Raw genomic sequence first — 14,369 nt, forward strand, 5'->3', positions numbered from 1 at the left:
TGAAAATATACTTCGGCTCTAGTTCCTTTACACAATTTTCCCTGAGTTCACTTAGCACTACATCACTTAGAACTACTTAGAACTTAGTACCTATGGGTCAAACAGGAAGTAGAAAGAGTGAGAGAGTCAGAAGGTGAGAGAGAAGGTCAAAGAGACATCTATATTTGGAAATGAATATTCCATACCATTACTGGTGTTACCTCTTCCCTTTTTCCTCTTTCAAAGTTGTTTTCAGAACCATGGAGAGCACCTGGTGCAGAGTTACTACAAGCATAACCAGTTAAAATAGTAGTAATTAATACAATAGTAAGTAATGAAGACAGGATTGAAAGCTACACAGATGGCTCAAGGGTCTGTGTTCCTAAACCACTATTCCACATTGTTCTCACAACTTAAATATTTACTTAAGTAAGTTAATAAAATCAAGGTTCATTCTTAATTCAGCAAAATTAAGTCTAGAAGGGCGTCGGATTATGTTAATATATGTCTGAGAGTTAAATTTCTCAGGAATAAATAAATATTTTACCTCTTAATGAAAACCTCCAAATGATATGACAACACAGTAAACTAGTTGAAGTACATTCTTGGATCTTTGTGCTTAGATGTAGCCAGACTTACATTGGACCCTATGGGCTGTGTAGTGTTTAAAGTTAATGTGAATGATTCAGTGGGTATAGCTATCTGATTTGGACTAAAACCATTCTGCTTTTCCTTAGCCATAGAGGCAGCTATTAATCAAGCATACATAACTACTTAAAGAGATGTGTTGAGATGGAAGGAAGGATATAGGCAAGTAGACAAAATTCACCCAGAGGAAATATTTGAGCTAATTTCTTATTTGGGAAGTGAGGCAAAAAACTCTCGTGAATTATTATCTAGTGTAAAAATTTTGCTCATAATAATGATGGATTTATATAGGGCATATTAAATGATAATTAATATAAAGTAGACTATTATAAAGCAGAAAATGTGTAATACTTTTGTAGTTAAAACTGTAGAGTCACAGAATCTTCATGTTCGATTAAAAATTTGGAGTGATGTGTGTGTTTTTTTCTCATTTAATGTGAAAATATACCTATAGCCTGAAAGATTACCTATCCTTTGCAGGAATACTCTTACTGATAGAGCGTCAGCTCTTCATGTGGGAGACTCACTCAGCATTGAGACTCCCATCAATAGAGCATCCTTCATATATGAATGTGAATCTGCTCCCATGGAACATACACTCATTGGTCCATGTCTTAGCACATTTTGCTGCTATAGTAAAATACCAGAGCCTGGGTTGCTTAAAACCAACAGAAATTTGTTTCAATTCTGGAAGCTGAGAAGTCTAAGATCAAGACATGAACATAATTTTATTTTGTGAGGATGCTTTTCCTGATTCAGAGCCAGTGTCTCTCACTGTGTCCTCACAAGGTGGAAAGGGCTACAGATCTCGCTGAAGGGCACTGATCCCATCCATGAGGGCTCCACCCTCATGTGCTAGCATCACCAAAAGGACCCAACTCCTAATAACATTATATAAAGTACTGGATTTCAACATAGAAATTATGGAGGGAAAAACCTTCAGGCTATAGCAATCACATTCTAGGGTAAAGCAGACAAAATGGCTCTTTGTCAGTGTTTTAATTTTATTATAAATAGCATTACAAAACTGGAAAGGATTGTGAATAACAAAATACACTTATTTGTATAAGTGCACAAGTAGTCATACATATCATAGAGCATGATGTTAGAAGAGCAATTACTGAAACACTTTTGACTGATATTGCCTCTGATTCTTAGGTCTTTTTTAATTAATTTTTTTCATTTTATCATTATTTTATTATTGCCATGTTAGTCTCCCACACCATGTATAGTAAGATAATAATCACTTATGATTAGCTCTTCAGTAATCAAAGTGAAACAAATAACTTCATTTTAATAATAACCATGGTGCCTGGCTAGGTTGGGCATTGACCTATGAACCAGGAGGTTAAGGTTTGATTCCCAGTTGGAGCACATGCCCAGGTTGTGGGCTCGATCCCAGTGGGGGACATGCAGGAGGTAGCCAATTGATGATGTTTCTCTCTCATCAATGTTTCTATCTTTCCATCCCCCTCCTTTGCTCTCTCGGAAGTCAATAAAACATATCTACACTAATAAAAGAGAAACATGCAAATTGACTGTCCTTCTGCTAAGCCCACCACCCAATCAGGAGCTAGTATACAAATTAACCCAACAAAGATGGCAGTGGCCATGGAGCTGGAGCAAGCAGGAGGCTTGGTTGCCCCCAGCAATGGAGGAAGCCAAGCTTCCCTTTACCCTGGCCTCCACTCAAGGAGGGTTTGGGGACCTTGGGCCTAAGCCAACAGGTAGACATCCCCCAAGGGGTCCCAGACTACGGGAAGGTGCAGGCAGGGCTGAAGGACTCTCCTTCACTCCCCTCAGAGCACAAATCTCATGCACTGGTCCTCTAGTAATAATAATAATAACCATGGTATTCAAAGGAGGAAAAAGACACCAGCAACTACATTTGTTTCCCAAGTAAGAGTTAAGAGATGCTCACCCAAATTATCACAGCACTACATGTCTACTCTGTCTTCCAGTTGCAGTTTTGAAATTATTGTGTGAGGCAACATTATAGGTGTTTACCTATGCTGCCATTTTGGTTTCTCCCTTATTTTTACATTATTGAAAAATCTACTTTTATTTACCTGCTAAGAAATAAGTTTAAAATGCTTTCTATGTCTAGCAACATTTAATGATTAGTGCAAAAGCACAAAGATATCTTAGAGAGTGTATTTTCCAAGTACTCAGTAACTATGATTTTTCTAGTTTACACATAAAACATTCTATGCCCCCAAATTAAATCCAAAAATAAACAGATTTTGCCTTCATTTCAAAAGGCAGGTGGAGAGGCTGGAATTTACCAGGCTCAAGGCATCATTAATTACACTCTTCTTTATGTCAGTGTACATAACTTTTCATAATCAGGTTGAATCCCTGCGCTTGGCCAGTGGCACACCGCCAGGAGAAGGTGCCCTCTTGCTCTCTCCACATTCCTATCTTTTCTGTCTAACCTTGTTCAAATACTCATAAATAACAGTGATGCCACTAAAAAAATAACAACAAAGTTCTATCAGACATAAATTGTTTTTTAAATTGCAATGATTGGGCTGGGGATCTAAAGGAAATTTTGTCAAGAAGAAATTCCAATGAGCCAGATGTGATTGGTAAAGAGGTTCCTTTTCTGTACAACTTCTTCAAAGTAAATTATATCATGTCAAATATACTGGAAATTTAGCATTTACTGAAGTCTTTTTTAATATCATAATCCATTGATAAAAATCACATCTTGTTTTTGCTCAGTCAAAATCCCACTTACCTCTACTAAAATCTATGCATCACTATATTATCAAAACATATATCTTGTAAATGTGTATATGTAAAAATTTGTAAGCGGAAATTCATAGAATAATTATAATGATTGGTTTTAATCATTTTAATGGAACGTAGTACACATTTATAACGTCTCTCCACATAGAATTCTATATATCTAAAGAAAATATCTAATCCAAGTTACTTAGTAAATGAGACAAGGTATAAATCAATAAATTAAATAATCTCTTACCAGAATAAAATGATCCTAACCTTTCCTTTCTTCCAGAAAGCTCTCGCAGATTTCCCCCAATCAGGATAGGGCTTGTCCTGAAGCATCATATCAGTGACCTGAAGCAATCAAAGAAACTTATTTAGCACTGTCAGAAATTTACATCCAGAGGTAAATCTGTAAATAATTTATATTTTATTGAAAATTAAAATGTATGTATTTTAACATTGGAACATATGCAAAGATAAAAATTAGAAGAATATGCTTTCTTTAGTTAAAAACTTTAATAGTTCATATCCTTTACATAAAAATGAGCATATTTAAGGTCATTCAACATGTCAAATATTGAGATTATTTTTTAAACATCAGTCAAGATTACCTTATAAAAGAAGACATTATTAAAATATTAATAAACTATCTATGGTAACAAAACATATAATAAAGTACCATATTCTTTCTAAGTTAGCTAAACAAAAACTATTTCCAGTAAAAATATTATCTTTCCCTCTCTCCCTTTTTTTCTTCAATGATTTATGAAATATGGTACTTGGATAAAGTTTTAAGGCACATTTATTCTAATTACCTAGCAAGTCTTCACCTCCATACAATTAGCAATTCTATTCCTTCTTCCAAAAACGTTCTACCTTTTCCATCTGCACTTGTTTTGCCAGTCTTCAGAGGCCTATATACAGTCATGTTACCATTGTGATGTCTTCATTTTTCCCTCCAACTAAAGTTCTTGACCCTTTTCATGTTGCATATCACTTTCCACCATCTCTTTTACTTACTTATGCACATTTTTCTCTCCACTAGGCTTTGAAATCCTTGAACTTGAATATTTACCTTTGTATCCTTTCCTAATGATCTTTTATATAAAAGACTAAAATATTACTCAAAGAAGAAATGACAAAAATGTACAAGCATATAAATACTTGCTTTTAAAAAATGCATTAGCAAAGTAAATTGTTCACTGTCAAATCCCTTATTAATAGTTTCAGCAAGTGTCCAAAGAATAATATGTAGATGTCATAAAAAGCAGCTTTAAAAAACTGGGAGAATGAAAAATGAATTTCTTCCTTCTTATAAAGAGACATGTTAGCTTATGTGCACACACACACACACACACACACACACACACAAATGCTTTTTGTTCTTTTCCCAGAAAATATACCTTCCTTTTGAGAGAAGAGAACATTATTTAATTAATTATGGTTTTATTTAATAACCTTCAAATCCAAAAGAGCAAGATAGATCAATGTTAAGAATTTTGATAAAGAATGGAATACACTCAATAGAGTAACAAAGAAGTTTCATTATCCATTGAAATTTTTTTCTTTTGCTCTTAATAAAGCCTTAACATTACATGTAAACGTAACTTCCAGCAATGACCTAACCTGGAATGGGTGAGATTTAATAACTTATGATGAGAGATGGTGATCCAGTGGGGAGTTTCTCTGGATCAGTGGCCTCTTCAATATTACTGGCCTCCCCGCAGAAGGTGCATTGATTCTCAAGCAAGCCCATCTTGTGCAATGCAACATCCTGGAAATGTTCTTGGAAATCTTCACTGACATGCTAAAGCTGCACATGCTCACTTAGGATGCAATCAGAGTAGTGGGTAAAGATCCCAGACTCTAGGTCACATGTGATCTTAATTTTTCTCTATATTCTTTCTCATGTCATTCCTAGGACTAGAACTCCCCCACTTCCCCCGGATGGTAGAAATCAAAGCAAGTTCACTCATCTTCATTGAACAGCACTGCAGATCTATGACAGCTCTGTCTGATTTAGGACCCACAGTAATTTTGTGTGATATGATTTCATTGTTGAAGAGGTTCAAAAATCATAACTGGTTTTAATTTAAACTCTCAATTTCTTAAAACTATTAATTACTTTGATAAGTGTACATGCAACTGATGTTAAGAATTCAAAAAGGAAAAAAAAAACACTTGTTAACTTATTTTTAAAAGAAAACTCATTTTCTTCATGACTCATTAGAATTATAAGACTTTATTTTCTCACCCATGAATTGTATCTTCAATTTAAAAAATCGTGACATTTATCAAAATAAACAAAGGGAAGATGATAGAATAAAAATTAACCATGAGTCAAGTGAGTTACATTGTTACTAAAAAAGACTAAAGGTAAAAATAGAAAATTTATATCGCATATATTCTTGAGCATAAAAAGAGTTTTATATCACAACTTTCCTGAGGAAAGAATCAGTATTTTTTTTCAAATACAACAATTTTATTCACTGCTCCTTTGTCATCTTCTTGAATAACAATCTTGTGTCAAATTTTATTTTTACAAAACCTCAAGTTAAGCAAATAAATACTTAAGTAAATATTTCATGTTTTGCCAGCTTTTTAAAAGATTTAATTAATTCTGTTCAACAACATTTATCTTTCTTGTTCTGGAAAGAGTATGCATAGTAATGGGTATTTTCATGCAATTGCATGATTATTGGGTAAATTTTATTCAACTTGCAATGTTTTCTCCAGGGCACTTTCTGGGAAATAATTACTATATTTTCTAGAAGGAGGCAATCTGTTGCTATATGACTAATTATTGCAGCAGCATGTTTTGCAAAAATGCCATTCAAGGGTAAAGGAGTTCTCAGTAAAATGGCAAGATGAGGACAAAATATATTTTTTTTTTCTGATGCCAGACAGCTGGTCCTTTTCACCCCCAGCTTGCAACTATTTATTTTAAGTCATATCATCAGATCAATGTCAGGGCACTTGCTAAATTGGCAAGGAGCAGAGACAGTCATTAAAGGGATGCATTCAATAAAGAAAAATCCAATTACCTGCTGCATTAGAGAAATCAAATTCATTTCTGGTGTTGGTCAAGGACAGTCTTAGTGGGAAAATATGCAGGGAAGTGAGGACTAAAAATGTTGCGAAAAGGTTGCTGTGCAGCATAAATACAATGCAAAACTTGATGCTTCTCCCCTGGGAAGATTATTAGAATTTAAAATTGCAGGTCTTTTTCCTAAGCTGGAAGAAGTTTGCTTAACTCTTTGAGTACCACAATCTTTCCCTTCCCCATTTCTTCTCTCCTGGGTCTTTGCACAAAACTCAGAACCTCGTGGTGGTCTTTCCCTCACTATGCCCTGTTTGGTCCTCTCTCCCAGTGGACATAAGCTCTTTTAGGGCATGGACATTGTTCAGTCAGAGCAAACACATGTGTGTTGAGGTTGAAAAGCCAGTAAATGATTATCCCTACAGGAATCTAAGGGAAACCTTTGCTCCTCTATGAGCTGAGCTTACGTGATGCTGTGGCAACAATGGCAACATGAAGACAACCAGATGACAGTCTGCCATGGAGCTTCATGGCTTACAGAGCTCATGGATGTACTTTTCTCAATAACTGTCATGGTTACTTTATAAAGGTAGTCATTATTCTCCATCTTTCACCAACACAGAAAGAGAAGTCAGTGAGGTTAAATAGCTTAACAGGTCACACACAGTGTACTGTTATGTGCATTCATCTGCAGCCAGCCATCCTAGTGTTGTCTCTTACTACCTTTTGATTTGGGGCAGAGTAGTTCATCTCTCTGTACCTCGGTTTCTGAATCATTACCTAGTGGCAGGTGTTATAATAATTATTTAAGTGTTATTGTGTATATCTGGAATTTTTAACCAATCGTTTTGCTTCCTGTGACCATTGTGTTAAATACTAGTAACTGATTGTGAAAGGACTTGGCAATCATTCTCATCTCCTCTATAAAGACAAGACTATCACACTGAACTGTTAGGAAATGATAAATATATAGCAAATGTTAAAATATGTTATAGTCAAATATTGTTGTTAAAAATCAAAGGGAGGGGAGGCCAAGCACCAAAGGTTGCAATAATCTCAGAAGGTTTCACAGAGGGCTTGTGTAACATATAATAACTGAGCATTAATTTGTATCCTGTACTCTCCAATTTTCCCAGTCTAGTTTTAGCCTGATTATAAGCTATGCACATGCAGATATACATATACAGCACCTATAGTTTTATTTGATAGTTTTATGTTAAGAATGTGAAATTAATGTAAAATATTAATATTAGGGATATAAGGTCATAACATAATAACAACTATGGCTACATAGTCCACCTCTTGTGATAGCTATTATATAGTGGAATAGAATTTAAAGGAACAAGTGCTATTCTATTAATAAACAATAATATATACATTAAGTATATTAATGAACAAACATATACATATAATTTTGCATGCTATTTTGCAACTTCTTTCCATTTAACAATGTATCTTCAACATCATCCTATATCACTACAAATAAATCTATTTAAGTGGTTTCTTCTTTTTTATTTTCTACTGTACCATTAGTGTGCATTTTTACAAAATGTAAAAGGTTTCTATTTTGTTCTAATTATTACCCTTATAATGGAACTTCATTTAATGTATGAATTTACTATGTCTTTAGATTTTACTCCACATTATGAGCATTAACACAATTATTTAACTTCTGCTTCTCCCTTTGCCTTCTTCCCCCAGCACCCTATTATACTTACTGTATAATTTTTCCTATTATTCAACTCTGAATATCTAGAAACTTATTTTATTTATCATCTTTAAATGATAGCACCTTTCCCTCATCTAAAAAGATGAGAAAATCAAAATATTGTATTTCCTTACACCATATATCATTTCTATATTGTGGGAGTTTAGGAATATTTTTATATTTGGTCTATAACCAGAAGCCATGCATTTATTTTAACCTGAGTCCCACAACCTTTTCCAGTACATCGGCTAGAGTTTTCCTCTTGCTTCCAATGCCTGAACTTTGTTCTGCAATATATTCTTCAGGAAGCTTCATTAGAACACTGTGGCTCATAACCAAACTATCTATTTTCTGTATCCTTGATTAATAATCAGTCTGAGTGTAAAATTTTTGAGCCCCATTTTCCCCCTTAGAACTGAAGGCAATGCTTCTCTTAACACTACTGAGTGAAATCAAGGAGGAATCTGATAAAAGTGGAATCTGGACTTTTTTTTTCATCTTCTACAGATAAATTATTGTGTGTGGGTTTCTTTTTATTTTTATTGTTTTGTTTTATTTTCTGGGGTGTCACAGTATTTGCTTTTTATTTTGAATATAATAATTTTGCTAAGTTTATCTATTGTTGTCTGTCACTTTTCTAGCAACAATTTCCACTTTTAGTTTAAAGATTCAAGTCTTTATTCTGTGAAGTCATTTTTTACATTAAATTTATTGGGGTGGCATTGGTTAATAAAATTATGAAGGTTTCAAATGTACAATTCTATGTTTCATCATCTGTATATAGTCTTTTTGCAATCCTTAATTATTTCTTTTCTTTTCCATTACTTCAATTCTATTATTTAGAGAAATAATTATGCATATCCTGGTTTTCTCTGTCTTCTGTGTCTACACCCCTTTTTAAAACTTAATTTTGCTCACTCAGTTATGTCCCATACTGTGATTATGGGTGCTCTGATTACTGTTTGTCCTGTTGGAGTGTCACCAGGCTCTTCCCAGGAACTTCACTCTGTGAGAAACAAAACTTTCCATGCCCTTTTGGTACATAATCATTCTAAACACCTGAACAAATTAGGGATGGGGGTCCATTCTTCATCGATAGAGCTGTCACTGAGTAATATACCCAGCACCATCATGACAAGTAGTGAGTTTTTTGGTGACTTTTTTTTTCTCATGTCTTACCTGGAATCCTAACTTTTTCTTACACAATCTTAGCATCTTCTGATGCAAACATATTCTCATCACTAAACAGCAATGCTGTTTACATTTTTAACTGAAAACATATTTAAAGATTCCTGTGAGACTGTGCCAGGGACACTTTAATGTATTCCTTGAAACTTTACCTTCATGTATAAAAGGCTGATATTTTAAAGACAAAGGTTGATGTTATATAAATTCTTCATATAAAATATGGAGAAATTAAAAGATCCCTATTTTAGCATGGCTAGTCTAAACATAGATGGAGGCTACAAAATGCAAAAAATATAAAGTGGCTGGGTTAACCCTGCAAATGTACCCACCTCCAGAATATAAATTCCATGATGACAGGGATTTTGTCCCTTTTGTTCTCACTGTATTGAGTCTGGTGTACTGTGGGCTCCCAGTAAACATTTACTAAATGAATGCATGAAAGAATAAATGTCTAAACAAAAGGGAATCAAGAGCAGCATGAGGAAGGCTAGGATAAGTAGCACACTCCCAGTAGCTCAGTGTCTTCCATTGAAATCTCCTCCAGAAATTAGTGGCAATGTTGGTGCTAAAGGATGAGATGGCAGCAGTGGGGACAGGGGTAATAATACTGAGACAGTAGAGTATTCCTTTTCCTCCCAACCTTGTCCCTTCACTCCCAGAAGAGGTAAAAAGACACAGGAGATATATAGTTAAGATTCTAAAAGAGATAGAGATGGTCTTTCTAAATTCCTGGAAAGATAAAAATAAATAAATCAAATATAACTTCAAAGAAGAGGGATATTAAGCCTGAGATGCATGCTAACTCATGTGATCCATGTACATAATATATTGGCTTTATTATAAATGTATTTATCAATTAACTAAATAAGGACAGATATAAATCACACATTTTAAAGATTAAAAATAGTACACTCTCATATGCCTTATTTGTGGTATTGGCACATGGTATGACAGAGGTAGGGGAGTTGAACAGTGCCCAGCCTGTGTATCCTTGTGTGTGGTGGTCCAGTTCTATTGTAGCAGAGCACTATGTTCTTTTCTTTCCTCTTAGGTCATCTATGTGGAAATAGGCCTAAATTGCCATTTCAATTCTGTACTTTATAGGGCAATGTGTTTTTTCCCCTTTCACTGCCCCCTGACCCCACCACCCATCACACCACATACACAGACATGCATATACAATCAGCCTCACACAATAGCACTCAGTTCCAGCTGAGACAAAGACAGACCCAAGGTCCAACCAAAAAGGAATATGCACACTTGCAGAGGAACATTAGCTGAGTATATAATTAAGTAAATGGAAGCCATGGAGAAAGTTTTCTAAATTACCTAGTGATGCCTTGAGTGAATTGCTACAAGAACTATCTGAAAATCACTGGAAAATATACTGGCAAACATAAAACTTGGAATGTATTCTACAGCTTTTCAGAAGCGCAACCAGGATTGCATAAAGCATGAATATTAATGCACCTGCTTATTATCTCCAATGATAGCCTGCACTGCCTTCGTGATGTATTGCACCTTATTGCCGGATCCCTACTGATTTACAATGAGTCATAGGCTGTTTTATTATTAAGTAAGGAAATTGGGCATGTCTCAGAATACAGAACATTTAGAAAAATATCCCTGAATCACCTGAATACAGAAATATACACAATCAAAATGTACTTTCCGAAGCAAAGTCTGCAGAGTTTCAAATAGTGTGTTAACAAATGCAAAATAAATACCATGTGCCCCAGTACAATTTGCTTTCCATCACTCTGAATTATAATTTAGAATATGTGAAAAAGTGAGAGTTATTATTGATTCTGCTGAACATAAGACGGCAGAAAAATATTTATATCATCTTCTGATGTGTTATTTCTTGTGATTGGCTAAATTACCAAATGACAGTAGCCCAATATTACATAATTGAACATTAATTTTGGGGTTTGGGCTTGAAAGAATTAGTGTTCTGTGTGCATATCTTCTCTGTTTTGTAAACATAAATAAGTAATTGTTACTAGTAAATTAATTGTACAAAATATACTATAATATATTGCAACCAAATATATGAATGGAGGTCCAATGGGAAGAGAAATAAAGGATATTTTTAGAAATGTGAATGTAAGGAGCATTATCCACCTAGGATCCATTGGAACACAGAAAGAGCAAACATATCCTCAAAGGGAAAATCAATCTCATTTTCAGGATACCAGCATTCCAGTTTTCTGAATGAAATGCCTAATACAGGCTGCCTCTAATGAGAGAGTCAAAGGAATTTGCTTAGTCTCCAGGCCCAGGGCTGCTGTGTAGCCTGCCATTTTGCTTGTATAATTAGAATTTATCAAAATATTCAACCAGCCCTAGCCAGCATGGCTCAGTGGAAGAGCTACCTTGTCATATCCTCAACAAGGATTTAATATAATATAATATAATATAATATAATATAATATATACATATACATATACATACACACACCACTATATATTCAACCAATTCTATAAGATGACAAATCCAAAGCTATAGGCTGATGGGGGTGAAAAGATGTTCCATTGGGTTGACATTACTACTGTTAGTAAATTATAGGTCCAAGGAAAGGTTGATAATCATTCATTGGATATAACTACCTTTATTTCATTTTCAGAATTTGAGAGGTTTAAAGTAAGGCAATTGACAAATAGCATGGTTTATAAGTGAACACAAGTATTATTTCTATGTTGTATTATTGCCTGAAAACAGATCCTCCTATATAATAAAGAGGCAATATGCAAATTGACCATCATACCCTTGCACAAGATGGCCATCCCCATGTGACCGCAGGATGTCTGCCACAAGATGTCTGCCACAAGATGGCTGGCAGGGGAGGGCAGTTGTGGTCAATCGGGCCAGCAGGTGAAGGCAGTTGGGGGCAATCAGGCTGGCAGGGGAACAGTTAGGCATCGATCAGGCTATTAGGGGAGTGGTTAGGGGGTGATAAGGTAGGCAGGCAGGTGAGTGCGAGGGAGCCAGCAGTCCTGGATTGTGAGAGGGATGTCTGACTGCTGGTTGGACATCCCCGGAGGGATCTCAGATTGGGAAGAGTGCAGGCTGGGCTGAGGGACACTTCCCTCAATGCATTAATTTTGTGCACAAGACCTCTAGTATAATTATAACACTATCAACTGTGTTGTGTGACATAATAGCAACCTAAGAAATCCTAAAGCAATAACCTAAATCTGTATCATTGTAATAAATATCCTACTTATCAGCATTCATTGCCTAAAACTAAAATGAAATATTTTCATTTTAAATACAAGTAAAATATTGATTTTATGGAATATTTTAAAAAACTAAATCTAGTAAATATGCTTCAATCAGACTTTTCAGATGTAGCTACTTACTCAAGATGTTTTCATTAAAATTATTTAAAAATTTTATATATTTCAAAGAGCATATAATGTTTAATTAATACATAAATATAGCAAAAGTAGACAGTAGAATATGTTCTTATTAGGTGGTCTGCTTTAAAATTTTATTGATTTTTAGAGAGAGGAAGGGAAAGAGAGAGAGAAAGAGAGAGAAAAGCATTGATGTGAGAGAGAAACATTGATTGGCCACCTTCTGCACGTGCCCCAATCAGTAACCTGGGTATGTGCCTTAACCAGGAATTGAACCTTCCACCTTTTGGCGTATGGGACAATGCTCCAATCAATTGAGTCACACTGGCAAGGCATAGTGTCTTACAATATACAATAAAATCAAAGGTCTTGAAGTCCTCTATGTATTTGTCTCTGGTCAAATTATCCTGTCTACTCCTATAAGAGGTAACCACAATTCTAAATCCTGGATTTATAATTCCCATTTTCATCTTTTCATTTGTGATTTCAATCCATCTGGATGTAACCATAAGTATAACAAAATATTGCTTAGTTAAATATATTTTGTATATTAATAGTTTAGTAGCATAATACATTTTCCTACAGCTGGCTTTTTTTTCCTCATTGTTATTTTTCTGCAGTTCATCTAGAGTGAAGCATATAATTATATATTTTATCTCCATTCTATCTCTTAATATTTTTTTCATTTTATATTACTAATCTGTATCATTTTTCTATTACTCTTGATTAATATTATATAGATTTGTCAATTTTATTAGGCTTTCAAAAATTTGACTATTTTAATCCTCTCTATCATATCTTTATTTATATTATATTAATTTATGCTGATACCTTTATGTCCTTCAGTTTATTTTTTACCACATGGAAGATATTCTGGCCTCCATTGTTATTTGTAGAAATCAACTATCATTTCTTTACAGGTAAGTCTGGCATTTCTTTAAAAATTCTTATTGCTTTTCCTTGTAATGATATGTAGTTTCACTTTCATTTGTTAAGGTATACATTTTTTGCCTGTGTTGAGTTTATTGTGATTTTGGAAGATGAAGTTTCATGCATTTCAATAATTAGAAAAAGTTCTAAGCCTTTTTTTCCTTCAAAAATGTCTCTCCTGTCCTCTCTATTTTCACCTTCTGGAACTTTGATCACATCCACATTAGAACTCACTTCATATCTCTTACCTGCTTTTAGATATTTTCTATTTCTTTGTACACTATTTTGGAAAAAATACATTTCACAATGTATTTAAAACATTACTAATTATCTACCTTTATCTAACATGCTCTTTAACACAACAACTACATTTTTTCATTTCAATCATTATATATATTTTATTCCTAAAGGTTCTGGTTCAGTTTTCAAATTACCCTGTCTTTTGTTCCTGACTTTTATTTTCAATTCTCTCTTTATTAATTTTAATATATTATTTAAAAATATTATGCTCTCTAGAAATAATTCTAAAAACTGAAATTTGTGAGTGTAATTCTACTAGTTGTATTTACTGCTACCATGTTTCCCCGAAAATAAGACATCCCCTGAAAATAAGATCTAGCGCATCTTTGGGAGCAAAAATTAATATAAGACACTGTCTTATTTTCGGGGAAACAGGGTATTACTCATGATAATTATTTCCTTCTGTTTTATGTAATTTCCTCTTCAGCTACGTTTGTTGGCATTTTATTTGTGGAGGTATTTTAAGAATAGATTTGTTAATGT

General features: G+C 34.2%; 1 protein-coding gene across 1 annotated transcript in view; it reads right to left on the reverse strand.

The window, feature by feature from the left end:
* Nucleotides 1-14,369, reverse strand: part of TMEM117 (transmembrane protein 117) — a 426,011-nt gene that overhangs the window by 133,249 nt on the left and 278,393 nt on the right. The window contains exon 5 of the mRNA XM_084876659.1: nt 3,614-3,711. Coding sequence (XP_084732785.1) covers nt 3,614-3,711 — 98 coding nt within the window. The remainder of the gene's footprint in view (nt 1-3,613; nt 3,712-14,369) is intronic.

This window comes from Pipistrellus hanaki (genome assembly GCF_964339955.1).
Source record: "Pipistrellus hanaki genome assembly, chromosome: 3".
Taxonomy (NCBI): Eukaryota; Metazoa; Chordata; class Mammalia; order Chiroptera; family Vespertilionidae; genus Pipistrellus; species Pipistrellus hanaki.